This window comes from Tasmannia lanceolata, unplaced genomic scaffold (assembly GCF_043159265.1).
Source record: "Tasmannia lanceolata isolate RefF3 unplaced genomic scaffold, GAP_Taslan_0.1 ptg000035l, whole genome shotgun sequence".
NCBI lineage: Eukaryota > Viridiplantae > Streptophyta > Magnoliopsida > Canellales > Winteraceae > Tasmannia > Tasmannia lanceolata.
The window spans coordinates 3,032,185-3,056,045 of NW_027518712.1; the positions used below are offsets into that span (position 1 = coordinate 3,032,185).

Sequence of the window (23,861 nt, forward strand, 5' to 3'; positions counted from 1 at the left end):
CTAGGATTTCATTTAAAAGGAGTTGGAATTCGTGAACTTGTCCTAAGACGGATTTTCCATCTATCATCTCAAATCTAAGATAGTTTCCAACTACATATTTTTTCACTCCGGCATCCTCGGTCTTATACTTTTTATCTAAAGCTTTTCACATTTCTTTTTGCGGTCTTCATTCCACAATACACGTCATATAATGAATTGGTCATAGCACTAAGTATGTAACCACGACACAAAAAGTCAACATTTTCCCATTTTTGAGTAACCTCGGATTGAGCGGGCTCATGCTCTTCGGGAGTAGGCTTGGGTGTGGTCAAGACATAGGCAATTTTAAGAGTTGAAAGCCAAAAGAATAAGTGTTGTTGCCAATGCTTGAAGTTCAATCCGTCAAACTTCTCGGGACAAGTGTAATCTTCACCGGCCATGTTGAACTAATCAAATAATCTATCTTAAGATTGTTGGAGATAATCTTGGGTCAAATAGATTAGTTCAACAAAACTAGTGATATATTTAATTGAAATGAAATAAAGAAAGGGTTACCTTTGATGATCCCGAATGTAAACCGCAAATCCGTAACCAAAGATCAAAGCATATATGTGAGAAATTGAGAAGAATTTAGTGGTAGAGGCACGTTACGGAATAACGCTACCCTTAAGATAGATTATCGTCCCCACCACACTTGGTATGCAATCGGGTTCTCTTGCGACCTATCTCCAGGAGGATACAACACCACTTTCTTTGTCGTTGACGGTGTGCACGCACCGGCTCAGACCTAGCGAACAAGGTTTATGCCGAACAATTTGCCCAAATAAACCAAAAAATTGCAAAGCTTAAAAAACTTGAAACATGTAGCAAAACATTTTTGAAAGAGTAAACAGTATGAATAGAAGAGACTTTTTCGTGAGAGTTGTTCCAACAAGAGGAAGAGGATCGTCCTTGTATACACTATAGAGGTGTATATATCCCCATTCCCCAACGGCTCTTCCCATTAGTAAAATAATCAAAGTGAAAACGTATAAAGAATGAAGCAAGGAATAAAAAATCATTAAATGCATTGAATTCAAAATGTTACAAAAGTAATGAAATGAAGAAACATATTCCAAAATGAATAAAAAGGTAAAACCATTTTATACGTTGAAATTTGATTCAAAAGTTAAAAGGCCTTTAAGGCTTTATATAATTAAAATATCCAACAAGAAAATCATGTTGAAATAATTATTCAGTCAAACATCAACATGTCCTCACTTAAGCTTTCTTTTAGGGCGCTAATATTCCCCCCCTGTAGGCTATTCCCCCCCCTCTTGACGGCTGGCTAACGTTAAACGTTAGGATATGTCACTTTCCCACCATTTGACCGGTCTCTCTCTCTCTCTCTCTCTCTCTCTCTCTCTCTCTCTCCACACACACACAGAAAAGGAACAGTTGGTGGGCCCAACAGAAACCGCTGGTGGAATGGTGGGCCCATCTTTAAACAACGTAGGCCCCGCCCATACCACCGTAGGATAATCCAAACCGTCCATTTGATGGGCCATAAACGTAAATAGGTTGCGTCCCAAAATATCATTTCCGTAGGCTGATCCTAGCCCTCCGATCTAAGTAGAAACTACATCTTATGCAACCTCTATAGATTGTAGGGTTGTGATCATCCTATGGAAATGATTTTTGGGGCACAACCTATTTACTTTGTGGCCCATCAAATGAATGGTTTGGATCATTCTATGGAGTTGGTCGTAAAGTAACATTAAGGCCCGTCCACAACATAGGACGATCCAAGCCGTCCATGGTTTGGATAATCTTATGGAGTTGGTCGTACAGCAACATTAAGGCCCAATCGTAGGCCCCACGGATATTGTTTCAAATTGAAGTGTACCGTCCACAACATAGGATGATCCAAGCCGTCCATGGTTTGGATCCTCCTATGGTGTGGTTCGTACAGTAACATTAAGGCCCAATTTAGGCCCCACCCATATTTTTGAAAATGAAGTGTACTGTCCAGACCATTGGATTATCCGAGCCGTCCATTTGATGGGCCATAACGTAAATGGGTTGTGCCCCAAAAGGGCATCAAATGAATGGTTTGGATCATCCTGTGGTCGTACAGTAACATTAAGGCCCATCCAAAACATAGGATGATCCAAGCCGTCCATGGTTTGGATAATCCTATGGAGTTGGTCGTACACTAACATTAAGGCCCAATCGTAGGCCCCACCGATATTTTTCAAATTGAAGCGTACCGTCCACAACATAGGATGATCCAAGCCGTCCATGGTTTGGATCATCCTATGGTGTGGTTCGTACCAATTTAGGCCCCACCCATATTTTTGAAAATGAAGTGTACCGTCCAATTGATGGGCCACAATGTAAATAGGTTGTGCCCCAAAAATCATTTCCGTAGAATGATCACAACCCTACAATCTATAGAGGTTGCATAAGATGTAGTTTCTATTTAGATCGGAGGGCTAGGATCCGCCTATGGAAAAATATTTTGGGACGCAACCTATTTACGTTGATGGCCCATCCAATGGATGGTTTGGATTATCCTATGGTGTGGTATGGGCGGGGCCTACGTTGTTCAAAGATGGGCCCACCATTCCACCAACGGTTTCTGTTGGGCCCACCAACTGTTCCTGGTGTGTGTGTGTCGAGAGAGAGAGAGAGAGAGACCGGTCAAATGGTGGGAATACGTTAGCCAGCCGTCAAGGCGCGCGGGGGGGGGGGGGGGGAGGGAATAGCCTACAAGGGGGGTGCCTAAGGATATGATGCGAGTCTTGCAACCCTATCATTAGTCCACACTGACAAAATTTTATTGTCTCCTTACTTTAGCATAAGGACAACCACCTAACTCTAGAACAAACTCCTAACTCTAGAGGAAGAGCTTTTTGAAATAAGATTTTAAAGTTGTTTATTCAAAAAAAGATTTAAAAGGCTATTTACAAAAATTTGGCTGGACACAAGCCATGTATTGAGATGAGTTGTGTAATGGCGATTATGACATGAAATTTTTGTATACAACACAACACCTCAAAGCAACACATTAGTCCATAAATGCTAATCAATTTGTTAAGGGCCTTGCAAATAAATGCTTTCGATCATCCTAACAATGTGGGCCCACATGAGTTTTGGGCCCTCGACCGCACCTAAGCTTAGTGCGGTCGAGCGCACAATCTTATTCCTCATATATATATATATATATATATATATATATATATATATATATATATATATATATATATATATATATAGCATTGGTTGATTAGAAATCCTAGTGAACAAGTGTTTGAGTCCCAAATTGTGCCTCAAGGTGGGTTAGGGTCCCATTTAGGTCCTTCTAAAATTTCAGAAAAATCCGTCGCGGTTTGCCTAGCGAACAAGCAAGGTAGGTAGACCTCCGATTGGTAGAAATTTCACCACTTTTGGACCTAAAATGAGAGAGTTATGGTGGTTTTAATTTTGGGTGACGTTTCGCACACTCTTTATAAAATGGACCAAAACTCTCTCATCCCACCGAATTTTTAAATTAGATTTTTTCTGTTAAAGGAGAATTTGAAGACTTTCAATTGGTAGAAATCTCAACACTTTTGGATCTAAAATGACTTCTTTGCTTGACACCTTCCAAGGATGATGCTACCATTTGGTTTAAGCTCCTTTGCAAGTTGTTAATCCACAAGCTTTGGCCTTCATTGATCTTCATTTGTTTGTTCAATGCTTTGAGATGGTTGAGGGGAATATCAGCGCCCTTCTTTTATTTGTAAACACTTGAACAAGAATGAGCAGAACATAAAAACCTGATTAATTAGAGTATTATCTTTCAAAACAAGACCAAAATACAATCACAAATCTCCTAAATTTTGAATCAATTTATTCTCAAATAGAATCAAAATTCAAATGTTACGCATTTCTTACTTATCTCAAGGAAAATCACCAAAGGAATTCACTTAGAAACAAAGGAATCAACTACTTACCTTAGCAATTTAGATTCTCTTTTGAATTTTCAACTTTTGAACTATAATCCGATCTATGAGGGAACATCAAGGAACATGCAATTTGAAGCATATCTAAGGAACTCCTTCGTTTTGCTGCTGAATGCCTCGAATTTTTCTAAAATTTTCCTCAAGCTAGGGTTTCGAAGCTTAACAAAAAAGGAATTTAGGTCTCTAGAAGAGAAGATTACAGATCGAAGGTTCTCTCTTTGCAGACATTAAGGTCAGAGGTTGAAGATGAAGTTAAGGTTAGGATTTAGGGTTTCTGAATGTCAATACCTGTGGCTCCCCAAGCTGATACCATGAAATCAGTTCAGAGAAGTCCTTTGCTCCCCCAGCTGATACCTGTGGCTCCTTACCCCTCTCCACTCACAACCCTTATTCAATTCTGATAGCAGAGCATTTGTTAGAAGAAGAACCCATCATTGATGAAAAAGAAGTCGAGGCAGAAGCTGAAACAGTCATGGAAGAAAATGAACCCGACTTATCCAAGTCAGGATCTGAAGAGGAAGCAGATCCCTCTTCCCCATCTTAGTTTACCAATCTTAGGAAAAATTGGTCCCCAGGTCTTGAAGCCAGCAAGAAACCCACTGAAGAAGAAGGTCCACTGAATGTCAATACTGCATCTCTTGATGCTCCAACCCAAACCTCAAATGTTCTCAATGATAAGGCTAACCTATTGGAATGTTAGGGGGCTCTGCACGAAGCTCCGGAGGGATGAAATCCATCACCTAGTTGTGAAAAACCAAATTTCCCTCGTCTGTCTCTCTGAAACTAAGGCCACAATGGATAGACTTGGGGAATACACTTCTGATATATGCAATGGATGGGGTTACTTCACCAATTATAATCAGACATTCAAAGGTCGTATTTGGGTCCTTTGGAACCCCCAAATTCTCACCTTCCACCCCATCAGCTCCTCTTTCCAATTCATTCATGGTGAGATCCAGTATCTCCACTCTAACCTCAGGTTAACAATTTCAGCAGTTTATGGGCACAATTCAGGAACTTAAAGGCGCATTCTTTGGAATGACCTCAGAGCAATTAGCCTGGCCCCTCCCCTCCCCTGGATTGCTGTAGGACTCCCCTGGATTGCTGTAGGAGATTTTAACATTACCCGGTATCACAATGAGAGATATGGTGGGGCAGATCCAGTCCAAGATGAAATGGATGAGTTCAACTCTTGCATTCATGACTGCTTCCTTGCTGATCTCAAAACCTTGGGACAAACTCTTTCTTGGTCCAATAAATCTAATTGTAACAACCTCAAACTCAGAAGGCTTGACAGAGCCCTTGTCGACGATGACTGGCTCTGCCAATTTCCAAGTTCCTTCGCAACTCACCTTCTTCCTGGCCTATCAGACCACTCCCCAATCCCTCGAGGCCTCAAACCATTCTGTTTTCACAACATGTGGTTGGAGGACAGTTCCTTTAATTGAAGTTGTGGAAAGAGCCTGGCAGTGCCCTGTTCAGGGAAACCCAATGTATAAGCTGGCTTTCAAACTTAGAGAAGTCAAAAGATACCTGAAAATCTGGAACTCTAATGTATTTGGGAGAATGGACATACAGATGCCTGAAGCAAGATCAGTCCTTGATGACATTCAAAACAAAATTGTCTCAGATCCTACAAACCTGCAACTCCGAAAAGAAGAAATCGAGGCAAAGGAACAGTTCATCAAAATCTCGAAATATGAGGAATCCTTGCTCAAGCAGAAAACCAGAATTGAATGGCTGAACCATGGAGACACCAACTCAGCTTTCTTATACTCTGCCCTGGCTTCCAGAAGAAACATCAACAATATCCATGCCCTCAAAACCAACTCTGGCGACTTCACAACAGATCCTGAGGAGATCTCTTCTACCTTTCTTAATTTCTTTCAATCCCTTCTAAACCAACAGAGAAATAGCACCCACCCTGATGATATCGCTGAGCCTACGCTCAAACTATTCCCCTCTGAAGCTGAAAACCTAACTAGAGAGATATCTTTAGAAGAAATCAAAGATGTGGTTATGAGCAGTAATGGAAACAAAGCCCCTCGGCCTGTTGGATTTAATGGTCTTTTTTTCCAAACCTTTTGGTATCTAATCCACAAAGACTTCGCTAATGCAATTCTCCACTTCTTTCGAACTGAAACACTTCTGGCTGAAATCAACACCACCTTCTTATCCTTGGTTCCTAAGTCTAAGGATGCCTCCTCACCTGAAAAGTTTAGGCCCATCTCCCTTTGCAATTTTCTTTACAAAACCATAACCAAAATCATGGCGAATAGGCTTCGAACCATCATGAACAAAATTATCAGTCCAAACCAATCAGCCTTCATAAAGGGGAGAATCATCCAAGAAAACATTCTCCTTGCCCACAACCTGATTCATAAGTTCCACCTCCAAACTAGTCTTTCAGCAGTGTGCCTTAAACTTGACTTGAAGAAAGCTATTGACATGATCAGGCATGACTCCCTCATCCTTTTCATGGAAAAAATTGGTTTTAATGTCAAATGGTGCTCCTGGGTTAAAGAATGTATACAGAAACCTCTCTTTTCCCTGCTCATTAATGGATCCCCGATAGGCTTCTCCTCCTCAAATGGAATTAGACAAGGGGATCCTCTCTCCCCTCTGCTCTTCTGCATATGTATGGAAATGTTCTCTGTCTCCATGAATGAAGCCATATCCCAAGGTGATATCTCTTCCCCCTTCACCCACGGGGATGAAAAAATTGCACATATGTTTTTTGCAGATGATATGATGGTGTTTGCTGAAGCCTCTCCCCAATCTGCTTTTGGTATAAATAGATGCATCCAAAGATTCAACAGATGTTCTGGTTTGGAAGTAAACATCAACAAAAGTGAAATTGTTTTCACTGAGAAAGCAAAGCAGATTAGCCCCACAATATCCTCCATTCTTTCCATACCTGAAGGCCATCTCCCCATTAAATACCTTGGCCTCCCCCTCATCTCCACTAGACTGAAAATATCTGGTTGCAACATGCTTATCAGTAAACTTCAGAAACGTATTTCTGGCTGGGCATTGAGATTCCTATCCAGAGCAGGGAGGGTGGAACTGTCAAAGTCTGTGCTTACCTCATTCCAACTTTATTGGTCTGCCTCCTTCAACCTCCCAGCCACCATCCTTGATAAAATTGAGCAGATCATCAGGAAATTCATCTGGGCTGGCCACAATCAACGGAGAACTATTCACTCCATTTCCTGGACCATAATCTGCACCCGAAAGCAGGAGGCCTGGACTTGAGAAGGCTTCATGATATCAACTCAGCCTGCCAAATGAAAAATCTTTGGAATATAATCAATGGTAGGCAATCCTTATGGTCTCAATGGTTCAGTCAAAAATATCTGAAGAGGAAAAATTTTTGGACCATGAAAATGCCAACTAGACCCTCATGGTGGGTAAGAAGCATATTCAAAATCAGAGAGGAAACCAACCGTCTCATCTGCTATATCATCGATGATGGTAAGGGGATTGATTTCTGGAAGCAACCTTGGCACCCTGATGGCCTCATCTCCCACCTATACCCTCAAGGTACGTACCTGCACTCCCTCCTCCAATCCATTTCTGTAGAAAACCTTCTTAGCAATGGTAAATGGGACCCTATAATCCAGCACACTATCCAAAACCTTCAAACAATCCTCAATTCAGCCCTTATCTCTCTTGGTAATTCCAACCAACCTATCTGGAAACCCAACCCCAATGGCCTATTCACTCTATCCAGTGCCTGGCAAAGCATTAGAACCCATCATCCCAAAGTCCATTGGCACACCTCGATCTGGTTCAAAGGTCACACCCCTAGACATAGTCTCACAGCCTGGCAAGCTCTTCACTCTAAACTTAGTACCAAATGCAAGCTCCTCTCCCTTGGAATCACCGGGGAAACTACCTGTCCCCTCTGGTCTTCGGGAAGGGAAGACACAGATCACCTGTTCTTTAACTGTTCTTTCACCTCCTGGATTTGGAAATCTCTCCTATGGAGGTTCTCCACTAGAAGAAAACCAAAGAAAACCCTTCTTGAAGAAGAAGAATGGATCAGGAACAATTCTAAAACCAGTCACAGATATGGTATTGCAATCCGCATTGCATTCTGCACTGCCATATACTCAATCTGGGCTAAAAGAAACAGGAGATAATTCGAAAACCGCAAGCGTCACATGTAAAGTATTCTCTGGGATATTCTGCACACTCTCAGATAAAAAATTCTGACCCTCAAATTGGATGGGGATGACAGTGCAAAAGATAATTTTCTCTCGAACCAGCTGAATCTCCCCAATTCAAAATACTGAAGAGCATTAAAACCTGCAGCTGGATCCCTCTGGATAAAGGATTTGTCAAGTTGAATGCAGATGCCTCACTAAGCCAGAATGAAGCTGCCATAGGAGGTCTTCTCAGAGATTATTACAGCAGCATCCTTGCTGCCTTCTCCATCAACAAATGTCAGAGTTATGTTGAGAGGAGAAGAGATTAGAGAGAAAAGGAAGAAGTTAGGGTTTTACTCCCCCTTACTTTAGTATTTATATATAAAGAGAACATACAAAGACCACTATGCCCTTAGGCTATGCAATACACCTTCTAACACTCCCCCTCAAGCTGGAATGTATATATTGTACATTCCAAGCTTGTTACATATGTCACTCAATTTTGTATAGCTTAAGGGCTTTGTGAACACATCTGCTAACTGATCAGCAGATCTCGTGAAAGAAACATGAATCTCGCCTCTTTGTATCCTTTGGCGAATGAAGTGGCAATCAACCTCTATATGCTTGGTTCTCTCATGAAAGACCGGATTGGTAGCTATATGAATTGCAGCTTGCTTGTCACAATACAGCTGAGCTGGAGCAGATGAAGAAAAACCAATCTCTGAAAAGAGAGAACGTAACCAAATAAGCTCCCTGCTGGTATGAGACATAGCACGATACTCTGATTCAGCACTCGACTTGGAGACTATGTCCTGCTTCTTACTTTTCCACGACACTAGATTGCCACCAACAAAAGTGCAATATCCAGTGGTAGATCTCCTATCTGCTGGAGATCCTGCCCAGTCTGAATCACAGAAGCCTTCTACCCGGGTATGACCATGCTTCTTGAATACGAGTCATTTCCCTGGTGCTTCTTTCAAGTAGCGAAGAATCTGAATCACTGTTGCCTAGTGAGAAGTACGGGGTGAGCTCATATGTTGGCTGACTGAGCCAACAGCAAATGATATATCTGGACGAGTGACTGTAAGATATATGAGCTTACCCATCAGCCTCCTATATCTGCCAGGGTCATCTAATAAATCTCCTTCTTCTGGAAGAAGTTTCCCATTTGGGTCCATGGGAGCAGACGCAGGTTTCACTCCAAGGTGACCTGTCTCCTCAAGAAGATCTAGTACATATTTCCTCTGTGAGAGGGAGAGACCTCTAGTAGAATATGCAACCTCAATGCCAAGAAAGTATCTGAGACGACCCAAATCTTTGGTTGAAAACTCGTTCTGCAAGAAGGTTTTCAACCTGCGTATCCCCTCTGAATCACTGCCTGTAATGATGATGTCATCGACATATACTATCAATCGCATACAACTAGTAGTGGAATGAGAACTGAAGACGGAGTGATCAACTGCACATTGCTTCATGCCATAGTGCATGATAGCATCACTGAATCGTCCAAACCAGGCTCTAGGAGACTGCTTGAGACCGTATATAGACTTCCGCAACCGACATACCGAGGAGGACATCGCCCCCTGAGAAACATACCCAGGAGGTTGCTCCATATACACCTCCTCAGTAAGCTCACCATGTAAAAAGGCATTCTTGACATCTAACTGATGCAGATGCCAGTCATGTGTAACTGCAAGAGATAGAAGAACACGAACAGACGAAATCTTAGCGACCGGCGAAAAAGTATCTAAATAATCAACACCAAAGGTCTGAGTATAGCCTTTTGCCACCAACCGCGCCTTAAGGCGCTCAATAGTACCGTTAGGTAAGTGTTTGACGGCATAAACCCAGCGACAACCAACTGGTCAAGCCCCAGGAGGAAGAGGAACTAACTCCCATGTCTTATTGGCCTGGAGGGCCTCCATCTCAAGATCCATGGCCACACGCCATCCTGAATGATCAAGTGCAGCTGGTAAAGACTGTGGCAAAGAAACAGAGGACAAAGAGGAAACAAAACTCCGAAACATTGGGGTGAGAGAATCATATGAAATAACAGAGGAAATAGGGTGAGCAGTACTGTGAGAACAGTACTGTGAGATCCATGGCCGATCTGATACCATGTTGAGAGGAGAAGAGATTAGAGAGAAAAGGAAGAAGTTAGGGTTTTACTCCCCCTTACTTTAGTATTTATATATAAAGAGAACATACAAAGACCACTATGCCCTTAGGCTATGCAATACAACTTCTAACAAGTTCAATTCAAGATTTGGAACTTCAAGCAATCTTACATGGTACTGCAATGGCCAGAAAGCTAGATCTTCCAAACATTTGGATCGAATCAGACTCCTTACACTCAGTTAACACAGTTAAAGGGGAATACAAATGTCATTGGAAGCAAATCCCAAACCTTGCAAAACTAAAAAGCCTTCTTGGGGAATTTCAAAACTGGAAAATCTCCCATTCTTGGAGAGAAGTTAACTCAGCCGCAGATTATTTGTCCAAGACCAACTGTCCCTTCAAAGTTGAACTTTCCTCTCCTCTGATCTCCCTCCAGATATCTTTGATATTGTTGTATCTGATTCCTCTGGAACTTTATGCCCTAGATTGTCTTAATGCTTTTGCTTTCCTTGCTTTGGTTGTATATGTGTTGGGAGCTTGTTCCTTCACTGTTAGCTTTCAAGCCCCCATGATTTGTACGCCTTTTGCATATCTATATATCTGGTAGGGGTCTGCCTAACCCTAACTTACCCATAAAAAAAAGGATTTAGGGTTTCAAGCCAAGCAAAACAGCAAGATCCACTAAAAAGTTAAAGATGAAAGAGATCTATAGTGATTGAATGTGTAAGAGGTTAAGCTAGGGTTCATCGGAGAAGAGAATCCGGCCGGAGAATCTGCCGGAAAATGATTGGAAAAGAGAGGGAAAAGCTAGGGTTTTGATGAATTTTGGGGATTTTTCTCTTTTAAGAGAAAAACTCTGCTAGGGTTTCTCAAATGAGCCCTTCAAAATCTTAGAAATGAGGCCTTTGAGCCTTTATATAGAAATTTTTGTTAATTTTCCCACCCCATTAGTTTTCTTCGGACACTCCCTGTATGTGCATTTTAAGTTGTTTGTGGTAAAAATGAGTGATCTTCAGAAATTATTTTAATGAGAATTAAAGAAATTAGCTCAATGCCCTTTAGTTACCCATGGACCACCAACTACTGTAAAGTACACTACCCGGGCCACCCCTGAACTAGATAAATCGCTCCCCTTATTCCTACACTATGTTATACTACATATCTACTATGTTCATCTCGATGGACAAACCTCTACGGATTTCAATGAAATTTTAGGGGGACTCCCCTGGGACCCTAACCTACCCTAGGATGAATTTTGGGACCCTAGATCATTTATTTGGAAGGTTTTCTAATTACATAAGGAGGTTTAGGGCCCGGTCAAAATGGTTTGTCTATTGCCTCTCTCGAATATGAAAATCATTTACAGCTTCGATCTCAGCTAGGTTCTTTAAATAATGACTGGCCAGTCAGTTTGATAAATAGTTTATCAAATTTTTTTTGAAAAGCATTGATTGTTTTCAAAAGGAATGTGTAAATGCATTTGCAGGCTCACACTGATAGATCAAAAGGTACACCATTGAGTCGGCTCAGGGGGTAATTGATGTCCACCCTCCATAGGACTCAACTCAGTAAATGAAGGATTGGAGGAAGGACATACACATTAGGTCGATTTGGGTATTTTGATGCAATGATCTTCTTCAGGATAATGTCCTGGTTGGGGCCACTTGCCTAATGCAATCATAGTTGGACTACATTGCATGAGATCACAGTGGGCCCTTTGTAGGACCCACACTGCCCTTTGTAGGACCTGCAGGATCGAGCATTGAGTCCCTGCGATGATCCCACTCACAACTCGCTAGACTATTATGGATTGTTGGACAATTCGAGTTCTGGATTTAATCGTACACGTGGTTTGGAGTGGATCCTCAGTATGTGATACAAGAAGGAGGTGCACCATACATAGAGTGCATGCTAGTTTTTTAAAGAGGAGAGACACCATATTGATGGTGCGTACGTGTCTTAGTTAACATGTGATTATTGGATATATATATATATATATATATATATATATATATACTGGTTGGGAGTTAAATGAAATCCTATTTGCTAGAATTCTCTTGATTCCAATTGGTTGGAATTTAAAAGGGTAGGGAGAGATTTGATTTGAAATTGGACTTGACTCTCTCTCTCTCTCTCTCTCTCTCTCTCCTACATCTAGTTGCTTTGGAAGCAAGAATTACGCCATAAGGATTTCAAGTATTGGGATTGTACCTCAACGAGTTCTCTCTTCCTCCTTTAACCGTGCAATGAGAGAAGCAACTACTTCGACTTCCGAAGTTGCCCGGGTTTGAGAAATGACAGGCTCATAGTTGGGAGTAGATCAAGCAGAGATTGTCAGTATTGAACAATCATTGGTAAAGTTTTTTCTTGCTTCTATATTTCAATTCATCACCATTATGCGTCTAGTAACTAGGATCTTGGTTCGGGTGGTGGAAACGAAAAGTTTTGTTTTTAGCACAATCTTGCTTCCCCTGTGCATATCGATTCCACCATTGACTTTCAAAACATAAAAAGATTACATTGATTATGGTATGGGATAAAGATAGAAATATTATAATTCAACCTAATTACCAAATCTAGCTTAGTTGCCTAATAAGCTTAATTCCCTAATCTATCAAAGTTGGCTTTGCTAACCAACTTGCCTAATATAATAAGATGATCCAGTGGTGAGATCTTGAAACAATCTAACAAAGAGGAACCGGTATCGACCATCTTTGCATTTAACGAATTGCATCGGATACTTTCTTCTACTAGTACAGGGTGTTTGAGGATAATCACTATTTTCTATAGTGGAATTCATTTTCACATCTAGACTGCGAACATGTTATTTCGTTCTATGAGGCATTCCATCCATTTCCTTTTCTCAATCGAAGGAATGTGGGGGTAATGCTTTCACCTATTGTTGAATTTTGGGAAAATGACCTAAAAAAAGCTCTTTTTGGACTATTAACGCTAAAGCAGTGGAGAGTTGAAAACGGCCAAAGTGAAGTGCTTTTCACTGTTCACAGTTTTTTGAGGACAAAATTGCCCCTCCCTCCCATTCACCAGTCAAACATCATTTGAGAGAGAAAAAATATATTATTTTATTCCTTTTTGTCTTCTTTAGACGTGACTGTCACCTACCACCCAAAGCTTTCTTCTTCTTCAACATCTACACTTTTTCCTTTTACCTCCATTAGAGCTACATTTGGAGTTTGCAATGAAGGTAAATCTGTGTAGCTAAATATGTTCGTGGTTGTGGTTGATTTAAATGTGTTTATTTTGTGCTTTGTAGAGTGTTTGTGGTTGAGTTAAACTTGTTTATTGTGTATGTAGTTTTGTAGAGTGTATGTAATTTTGTAGAGTGTTTGTAGTTTTGTAGTGTATGTAATTTTGTAGAGTGTTTTTTTTAGAGTGTATGTAGTTTTGATTTGTGTTATAATACTCAATCCTCAAACATGTGTTAAAGTCAATCCTTAAACGCTATTAAAGTAGTTCAAATTTTGTTCATTGGATTGGATTCCATGTAGTAGATATTGTATCATTGGATTGGATTCCATCCTGTAATAGTATTTGAGGATTGTTGGAATAGTAGTTGATAACCTTATAATTAGTGGTAGACAGGGTATATATAGTGGTTGCAGCACTGTCAATAGTGGTTAATGTGTGTAAGTAGTTGTTGAAATTCTTCCCACACTAGTTCAGGATTTTTCGAATGTTATTGTTGGATTGGATTGTGTCATTGGATTGGATTTGAGCTACTTTAATAGTGGCTGAGGATTGTTAGAATAGTGGCGATGAAACTGTGTGTTTAGGGTACTAATAGAGGTTGAACACTGTCAATAGTGGTTAATATTTGAAACTTACAATAACACTGGTTCAGGGTTGTCCAAATTTTGTTCAAACTCTTTGGATTCCATCTAGTTCATATAAAGTGATTGAGGATTGATGGAATAGTGGTTGAAGCTATGTAATGACTGGTTGAAATGGTATCAATAGTGGTTGCAACACTGTCAGTAGTGGTTAGTGTGCAGAAGGAGTTGTCAAAACTCTTCCCACACTGGCCCAGGGTTATCCAAATTTTGTTCATTGGATTGCATTCCATCTACTTCATATTGATTGATTGGATTAGATTCAATCTACTCCACTGGTGGTTGAGGATTGTTAGAATAGTAGTTGAAGCTGTGAAATTACTAGTTGAAATAGTATCAATAGTGGTTGCAACACTGTAAGTAGTTGTTAGTGTGCATAAGGAGTTGTCCAAACTCGTCCCACACTGGTCCAGGGTTGTTGGATTAGATTCCATCTAGTTCATATAGAGTGATTGGATTGGATTCCATCTACTCCATTAGTGGTTGAGGATTGTTGGAATAGTGGTTGAGGATTGTTGGAATTACTGGTTGAAATGATAGTAATAGTGACACTGTGAGTAGTGGGGTTAGTGTGCATAAGGAGTGGTCCAAACTCTTCCCACACTAGTCCAGGGTTATCCTAATTTTGTTCATTAGATTAGATTCCATCTAGTTCATATAGAGTGATTGGATTCGATTCCATCTACTCCACTAGTGGTTGAGGATTGTTAGAATAATGGTTGAAGCTGTATAATTACTGGTTGAAATGGTATCAATAGTGGTTGCAACACCGTCACTAGTGGTTAGTGTGCATAAGGACTTGTTCAAACTCTTCCCACACTGGTTCAGGGTTGTCCAAATTTTGTTCATTGGATTGGATTGCATCTACTTCATATTGAGTGATTGGATTGGATTCCATCTACTCCCATAGTGGTTGAGGATTGTTGGAATAGTGGTTGAGGCTGTCTAATTACTGGTTGAAATTGTGTCATTCAAATATGTTAGGGGGACGAAGATGTGTTTAATTGTGAATCGCGAAATAATTTTTTTAAAATTTCAGTCTCTAATTCACAAAAAAATTGGGACTAAAGCAGCTGAGGTTTCGTTATCTTCAAAATGTCGATATATTGTAGATCCATATCAGGTTGAATATGACCTTTTGGTCGACTTTAAACCTATTGTTTAACTTAGAGTCGACTTTGGCTCTACTGTTTCAAAAAGTAAATCAAAGTCGACTCTAGAGTCGACTTTGATTCTACTGTTTAAAAAAAAATTACACTTTAAATTGTGTCCGGATTACATTATAAAAAGTGAATTGTTTACAAGGTCGTTTACAATCAGTTACAAAATTTCATGCCCATTTCCAACAATAAGTACAGATTACAGTTTTCAACTACTATTTCAACAAATTTCAATCACTAAGACAGATTTCAACCACTAAAACAGATTTCAACCACTATTTCAACCAATTTCAACTAGTAAAACCGAATTCAACCACTATTTCAACACATCTCAACCACTACAACAGATTTCAATTACTAATTCTTCACTACAAACCACTAATTGAACTCAATCTCCATAGAGAAAAACTTTAACAAAGCTTTTACAAAACCATAAAGGAATAGTACTCGAAATTGGATTTCAAAAACCCTAAGTATCGAAATTGATTTTCCAAAACCCTAACAAAAGCCTAAAATAGTGGAGAAAATTAGTATAGCAAAACCCTAATAGAATAGTGGTTGAAATGGGTTTAGCAAAACCCTAAATAGTGGTTGAAATTGGTTTAGCGAAACCCTAACAAAATCCCATGAATTTTTTTTTCCAAAAGCAATGGAAGATGAGAAAAGATGAGAAGAAAACCTACTTCAAGTTCCTTCAACTACTGTGGTCGATCTCCAACAGGATTCACCGGCGTGCAAAAGCGGTTCAACGACGTGAATAAAGCTTTTGCGGAGTGAAGGATTCACCGGCATGCATAAATGGGGTTTTCTTCTCCGTCGAATGGGATATAATTTCCATAGGCTGATCCTAGCCCTCCGATCTAAATAGAAACTACATATCATGCAACCTCTATAGATTTGAGGGTTGCGATCATCGCGTACAAACTATTTACATTGCGGCCCATCAAATGGATGGTTCATCTTATGGAGTTGGTCGTACAGAAACATTACGGCCCAATCGTAGGCCCCACCCATATTTTTCGAAATAAAATGTACGGCCCACACCATAGCATGATCCAACCTCTATAGATTGGAGGATTGCGATCATCCTATGGAAATGATATTTTAAGGTGCAACCTATTTACATTGTGGCCCATCAAATGGATGGTTTGGATCATCCTATGATGAGGGTAGTAACATTAAGGCCCAATTGTAGGCCCCACCAGTGGAAATGATATTTTGGGGTGCAACCCTCCATTCTACAGAGGTTGCATAATATGTAGTTTCTATTTAGATTGAAGGGCTAGGATAAGACTATGGAAATGATATTTTGAGATGCAACCTTTGTGGCCCATCAAATGGACGGTTTGGATCATCCTATGGTGTTAGTGTTCATTTAAAAAAGTATGGGTAGGGTTCAAATGATGGGCCCACCAACGGTTGCTGTTGGGAGAGAGAGGTAAAAAGTTAGGAAACGTGTTATATTTGTTACACTTAACGTTTACAGCCTCCAAGGGGGGGGGAAATGCTTTTTATTAGGTGAAAAGATGTCTGTCAGAGGGAATGGGCAGGAGGGGCAATTTGGTCCTCCATAAATTGTGAACAGTGAAAAACACTTCACATTGGTTGTTTTCAACTCTCCACTGCTTTTTGAATAATAGTCCAAAAAAGGCTTTTTTTTGTCATTTTCCCTTGAATTTAAGATTCGTCACTTGGGAACAAGTTGATGGGGTATAAAAAGTAACCCCCAATCAGTTGTCGACACGTGGCCTAGAAGATGGCCCACTAAGAGGCTGACACCTGTCCCAGGGGTAAAAGGTTAATCCAATGCCCAAGACCCTTGCTATAAATAGCCTTCACAAATGCCAAGGTAGGGGACCGAATCCCAAAGAATCATCATCCCTAGCTTTGATTTCCTCTTTTTCTATGCCCATTACTGACTTGAGTGTCGAAGGGCCCATTCGGAGCTACAACTCCGGGTTGGTCTCCTGACCTCGTGTTTTCCTGTGCAGGACACAATTTCTTAATCAGTTTGAACACCTAGGATTTGCCAGATCAGCTCTTTCGTCACTGCCTTATCTGTTACTGATTTTGGGCGTAACACAAGTCATTGGTTAGTTATTTTTATGTTAGAATGAAAACAATTATTCACCAATGGTCACTTTCCCCAAAAAATGGACATGAGAAACGGATTGACGTTTAAAAATTTGAAATAGATGTTGATAATTATGAAAATCATTTTTTCTCACTGGCTTCTGTTTGTATTCTTCTTTCATGAATTTTACCGAACACTTGTTGATTTCCGCCGAATTGTTTGCCTTCTGCGTGCGTCGACTTTTAAGTACACATTTTGGCAGCGTGTTTGGAAGTCCTTTGGTTTAAAAGGTAGATCCTACTTCTCAATTGCATGAAATCCAATCCCATACAAAATTGATTGCCATTCGAATTGAATTTGGAAACTCACTGTACTCATTGGCACGGCCGCGCACACACCACACATAAACACATTGTACTGACTACACTACATGCCATGGGTAACCAAACAAACCCCCACATGAAATGATATTCTCCCCACCCCCCGTCTCTGTCTTTTTTATAAAATTTCTAAAATGACAATAATAGTGCCCACTTTAGAAGTGACGATGATAACTCTCTCTCTCTCTCTCCATATGACCTATGCATCCTCTCCTCTAATCCCTTGTATTATCAAAGCTTGTTCAGCAATAAATTGTATTATCAAAGATTGTTTAGTAATAGAAAAGGTTTCGGAGCCCTTAGTGGACAGTTGAGATGTTGGGACTAATTGGTAGGGTTGCAACTTGGGTCGGGTGGGTCGGGTTTTCGAAAAACCTACCCTACCCGAGAATTATCTCGGGTCGGGTCGGGTCGGGTTTAATTTTTTACCAGAAAACCCTAGATTCGTAAACCCAACCCTACCCAAGATAGTTTCTCGGATCGGGTCGGGTTTTCATTTCTTAGCGTGGGATAGTGACTAATCTTAAAGATTGTAGAGAAGAAAAACAAATCTTCACACCAAAAATCTATAAATTTATGTCATCAAGTGTATAAATATAGTGTGGACACTATTTTTTCACATAACAGACATGATCACCTCAATGAAAACAATTGTATCAATATATTGTAAAATAATTTTCTATGTTATCAAAGAGATATTTAAGAAAGTCACAGTACACCCATATAAGTCGGGTCGAGTTTCAAGTTTTTCTTGTTTAAACCCGGCCCTACCCAAGATTGAATCGGGTTTTCCAATTTAAAACCCGACCCTACCCAAGATCCATGATTTCTAAACCCGACCCATGTTATTTTCAGGTTGGGTCGAGTCGATGTGGGTCGGGTAAAACCAGACCCAAGTTCCACCCCTACTAATTGTTTGGTGGATGAACACACTATTTATGAGAAAGAAATTGAATTGGAGGGAAAGAGAGGTAGGCGAGGCAAGCCAAGCCAAGCCGAAGCTTTCCCTTAAAGACTTTAATTTCCCCACTTATGCAGGTGAATACACGGAAATAAGTCCCGAGGATACAATGCTTATGGCAAGAACATGGGCTGCACCCCAAGTTCAAGGCCACAAGAATGCCCTTACTTAGAGAAAAAGAGAAGAGTAAAAGAGGAGAAATACTTAGGTAAAACTCTATTTAAAATGAGATCCCAAGCTTGGCAATTAAACCCGCAAAAAAGGGGATCCGCCCCGCCCCGCCCCGGTCAGGGCGATTTAAGTGGGGATGGGGATTGAAAATTTCCCTGAAGCGGGGACGGGACGGTGATGGGGATTGCTCCGGCCCGGCCCGGCCCGCCCCCGCTCCATAATCCCCATACATAATTGAATTTTCCGCTAATAAATTTGGGTAGCCACACTTACCATTGAATAAATTTCCTTTGGTTTCTTAAATTTTCCCTAATATTTTTATCAGATACATTTTTAGTAGAATTTTTCAATAAAAAACAATTAAGCACGTTTCCCCATAGTGTGCGGCGCGGGATCAGGATTAGATTTTTCCCGCGGGGCGGGGACGAGGATTCCCCATCATCCTCGAAGCGGGGGCGGGGCGGGGATGGGGAATTTCCCCGAGGCGGGTACGGGGAATGCAACATCCGGCCCGCCCCGTTGCCGCCCCTAGTTTTAAATGAGAATATCCTTTCATCTTAAAATAACACCTTTTTACAGCGCAAGTGTCTTTTGAATGGGAATACCATTTCACACAAAAGAACTAAAGAAGTATCTCTTTGAAAAAAAAAAGCTCATTTTTCTATTTTTAAAAATAAAATATTTTGAAAATATCCAGCATGAGATGCAAAGGTTGTTTGCATTTCTATTCTCACTAGTCTCCCAACGGTAGGTGAGAGACCCACATCAAGCTACCCTGTGACCAATGGATGCTCCTCATTTCCCCAAAAATTTAAGATTTGACAATATACCAGCCCCAACCTCAAGAACTTCCGGGCGTGCCGTTCCGCCAACATAGGTGTTCCTTCTCATTATTTTTTAATTTGTCCTTCAAGTAAAAACTGATTTAAAATTTCCATTTCAAGCTTGTGATTTTTGAAAAACGTGTGCAGGGTATAACTAATAAAACCCCAACATAAAGAAATAATGATTCAAGCTTGTTAGGCCAACTGATTTCCCATCACAGTTAGTATAGTACTTTTCTTAGAGAGAGAGAGAGAGCTTGGAATATGCTCACATGGAGACCTATTTATTTGATGATTAGAGCAGTTGTTCTTCTAGAAAGAGAGGAGCCATCTTCAAGTTTAAGTGGCAAGGCTGGCAATGAGAATTAAAAAACCTAATAACATGGCTCAAGATGCAAAATAGTTTGAACTTGGACAAGGTAGATGGTATTATTGCTTCGGGAGAGTGACCTGCTTTTATTCTCGAATCTCTGAATCTTCCCCTTTAAAACTTACGAAATGGAATGAATCATTAGAGCAGAGAACTTATTTATAGACAAGAGATGACGCTAGATACTCGCTCTCTTCATCAGCTATGTCGCCTTGTATATCCTCATTTTTTAACTCTTACATCTTATATATTCCCTGCATATCTATAACCTTATTTTATGCTCTACGCTAGTAAGGATAGGTTCAGTGCATCTATGTGTTTCTAATTAAGAGACATATGCGTGTATTTGAACAAACACAAGTGCACGAACGTGAACTCCTGCACCAACAATTTTTCTAACTGAATGTTGTCATTATGCAGATAGTAATTTCCTGATAATAATGCACGGATCGAAGAACGGTTTACAGATTAGACAAAAGGCTTCAATAATTTTCTAAATCAAAGCTGAAGCATGATTGTTGGCTTCTGTCGGGAGTGTCTGGCGTGATCGGTCAGCGCGACTTGTGTAGATGTGGTCGTGTCGTGTGTGGTGATTGATGCGATGTGAAAAGTCACCCCCAATGAGCTATCGACACGTGGCCCACGAAATGGCCAAATCAAAAGTTGACACCAGCCTCAGGGGTAGCCAGGTAATCCTCCTAGGGCAGGTAAAATTTGGCCCACTCATGGGGTGCCACCTGTCTTGAGGCAGGTAATTCAACTACCTCAGGCTCTCACTATAAAAGGCCTCATAAGGCTCAAAGGTAAGGATCGAATCCCCAAGAGTGAGAATCCCTAAAATTGCCTTCTCCTTTTCTGTGCCCATTACTGACATGACTGTCGAACGGCCCGTCCGGAGCACGACTCCGGGTTGGTCTTTTGACCGGGTGCTCCCTTGCACAGGTCACAGTTAATTAGCCAGCTCGGACTACCAGGACTCACCAAATCAGCTCTTTCGTCACTACCTCATCTGTTACCAATTTTGGGCCTAACAGATTGACGCCATCCGTGGGACCCTGAACTAAAAGCTGTTCGAGATCTTATTTAAAATGGCAGGACGGAGGAGCGCGCGGGTACTGACTGCCCGGACAGCTCGAGCTAAAGCGCCTCGCAGTTTTCGGATCGAACGAATTGCCTCACAGATAGTTGCTCCTTCAGCAATAGCTGAACAGAGCCCAGCCCATTCGGAACACCTGAACCCTACTCCTACTCCAGAGCAAATCCAGGCTCTCTTTCAACGGATGACTACTCTTATTGGTCAATACCAAGATCTGATCCAAGCGCCTCCCCAGCATCCCTCGGAAGCCTCCCGACCTGTGCAGGAAAGGTCTACTGCCCACAGGGGAGAGCCTGTACCCTCCGGCAGAGATCAGACCCGCCACTCCACAAGACGAGTCCATCACTCCCGAACCAGGCATGCCCAGACGGTGCGACGGAGCCTCTTCACCGTCACAAGTCGCGGTCTCGTTCAGTGCAACGGCACCGAGCTAAAGAGGACCGTGCCCTGCGAGAAAAATCTCGGCATCATCGGAGGACGAGCCCCTCCGTGGAGAGAAACAGGTCAGCGGGCCGAATAGACAAAATGACCGATCCGATGCTACGGAGGATCAAGGAAATAGACCACAAAATAGCAGAGCTGGTGAAAGATCAGGGCCGGCCTGTTCCGAAGGCTTTCTCAAGCAGATCCCTGTTGACTGATAATGTCTTGAGCGCACCGCCACCCAAATGGTTCAAGATGCCACCGGTTCCACAATATGATGGAACCCCTGACCCTGTAGACCATTTGGAGACGCTCAGAACGATGATGCTCATTCACGGCGCTTTTGATGGGTTCCTCTGTAGAGCTTTCTCGACCACCCTAACGGGTGCAGCCAGGGATTGGTACTCGCGGATCAAACCGGACTGCATCAGCAACTTTGACGACTTCGGGGATGATCTGGTTCGACATTTCATGAGCAGTCGGATGCCAAGAAAAACAACGGCGTCCCTAATGGCCTTGCGAGAGGAGGATAATGAACCTCTAAAGGCGTTCGTGAGCCGTTTCAACAGGGAGGTCCTCCAGGTGCCGAATTTAGACCCTTCAACCGCCGCGAATGCACTCCTCGCAGGCGCCAAATCCAACAATTTCCGGCGATCAGTAGCTCGCCAAAATCCACACTCATTGGCAGATCTGATGGCAGAGGCAGAGGAGTATATATCCGTGGAAGAGACGCTTGTTGCCTTAGATTCGAACCAGAGGAGAACCTCTGAAGAAAAGAACCCTATCAAGCAGCGTAGGGACGATAAAGCTTCCAGAAGAGAAAGAACCCCCTAGAGGAGGGAGAAAAATTACACCCCTCTCAACACCTCCAGGAGACACATACTGGCTGCAATAAGGGGAGAAGACTTCTAAGGTGGCCGGCCAGAATGATCTCAAAAGGAAACAAGAGAGACAAGTCAAAGTATTGCCGATTCCATCGGGACCACGGCCACGACACCGATGAGTGCAGGCACCTCAAAGAGGAAATCGAACTGCTGATTAACAAAGGGTGCCTGAAGAAGTATATTAAAGATGGCGGCCACAGGGGAGAGCGCGGGGAAAGAAGCCCTTAGGGCTAAAGTCCTCGACGATCTCAGCCGCCTACCGCGCGGAATCAATCTTCTCCGTCAGCAAGCTCGCAGCCTGAGATTCGCCGATCCCAGCCTAACGAGGTCATAAACACCATTATGGGGGGACCGGCCGCTGGCGGAACATTGTCAACTGCTCGAAAGGCTTACGCGCACCGAGTCAATGCCGGTCACACATGCAACAAGAAGATGAAGACAGAGAATGAGATCTCCTTCTCAGACGTGGATCTCGATAACTTGATATTCCCCCATGACGACGCCCTGGTCATAACCATGCTCGTCGCGAACTGGGAATTGAAGAAGATCCTCATCGACAACGGGAGGTCAGCCGACATACTCTACTATCGTTCCCTTAAACAGATGATGATAGGAGATGACCGTTTAAGGCCGACGAACTCAGATTTATTTGGTTTCTCGGGAGAAGTTGTTAAAGTCGAAGGACAGATTGAACTCCCGGTCCTCGTTGGGGAGCCGCCCTGTCAAGCTTTCGTAATGGTCAACTTCCTGGTAGTGAGGGCCACGTCGGTCTATAAAGCTATCTTGGGACGACTAGGCTAGAACCTCATCCATGCTGTTGCCTCCGCGTATCATCAGAAAATGAAATTTGTAACGCCAAACGGCGTGGGAGAAGTCAGAGGGGATCAGCCACAGTCCAGGGAGTGCTATGCCATGGCACTCGAAGGCAAAAATGCATCGAAATCATTGCCTATTGAACTGCTTGATCTAAGAGGTGAAGCCCAAGTAAATGAACCAGCCAAAGACCTCATCTCCATTCCTCTATACCAAGACAATGCCGAGAAGGTTGTTTAAATCGGCTCCTCCTTAGACAGCAGCACCCTACAGGACCTAACCCAGTTTCTTCAAGACAACGCAGACGTCTTCGCATGGGCTCCTGCGGACATGCCTGGCATAGATTCGGAGGTCAGTACCCACAAACTCGGCGTTGGCCCAACCTGCAAACCTGTGAAGCAGAAAAGAAGACATTTTGCCCTAGAAAGGCGTCAAGCGATCAAGGAAGAGGTGGGGAGATTCTTGAAGGCTGACTTCATTTGAGAAATTCAATATTCGGACTGGCTTGCAAACGTGGTTATGGTGAAGAAAGCCAGCGGGAAGTGGAGGACCTATGTTGACTTCACCGATTTGAACAAAGCTTGCCCTAAGGACAGCTATCTGCTCTTAAAAATTGATCA

General features: G+C 42.0%; 2 protein-coding genes across 2 annotated transcripts; both read left to right on the forward strand.

The window, feature by feature from the left end:
• The first annotated feature begins 21,646 nt into the window (after positions 1–21,646).
• Positions 21,647–22,378, forward strand: LOC143859634 (uncharacterized). The gene has a single exon (XM_077370290.1). It carries the CDS (start codon positions 21,647–21,649, stop codon positions 22,376–22,378), a length of 732 nt encoding a protein of 243 aa, XP_077226405.1.
• A 392-nt stretch (positions 22,379–22,770) lies between these two features.
• Positions 22,771–23,229, forward strand: LOC143859635 (uncharacterized). Its single transcript, XM_077370292.1, has one exon. The coding sequence runs from the start codon at positions 22,771–22,773 to the stop codon at positions 23,227–23,229; it is 459 nt and encodes a 152-aa protein (XP_077226407.1).
• The last annotated feature ends 632 nt before the right edge of the window (positions 23,230–23,861 follow it).

Coding starts and splice junctions, on each gene's coding strand:
- LOC143859635 (XM_077370292.1), top strand. CDS start 22,771: ATGGGGGGACCGGCCGCTGGCGGAACATTGTCAACTGCTCGAAAGGCT.
- LOC143859634 (XM_077370290.1), top strand. CDS start 21,647: ATGACCGATCCGATGCTACGGAGGATCAAGGAAATAGACCACAAAATA.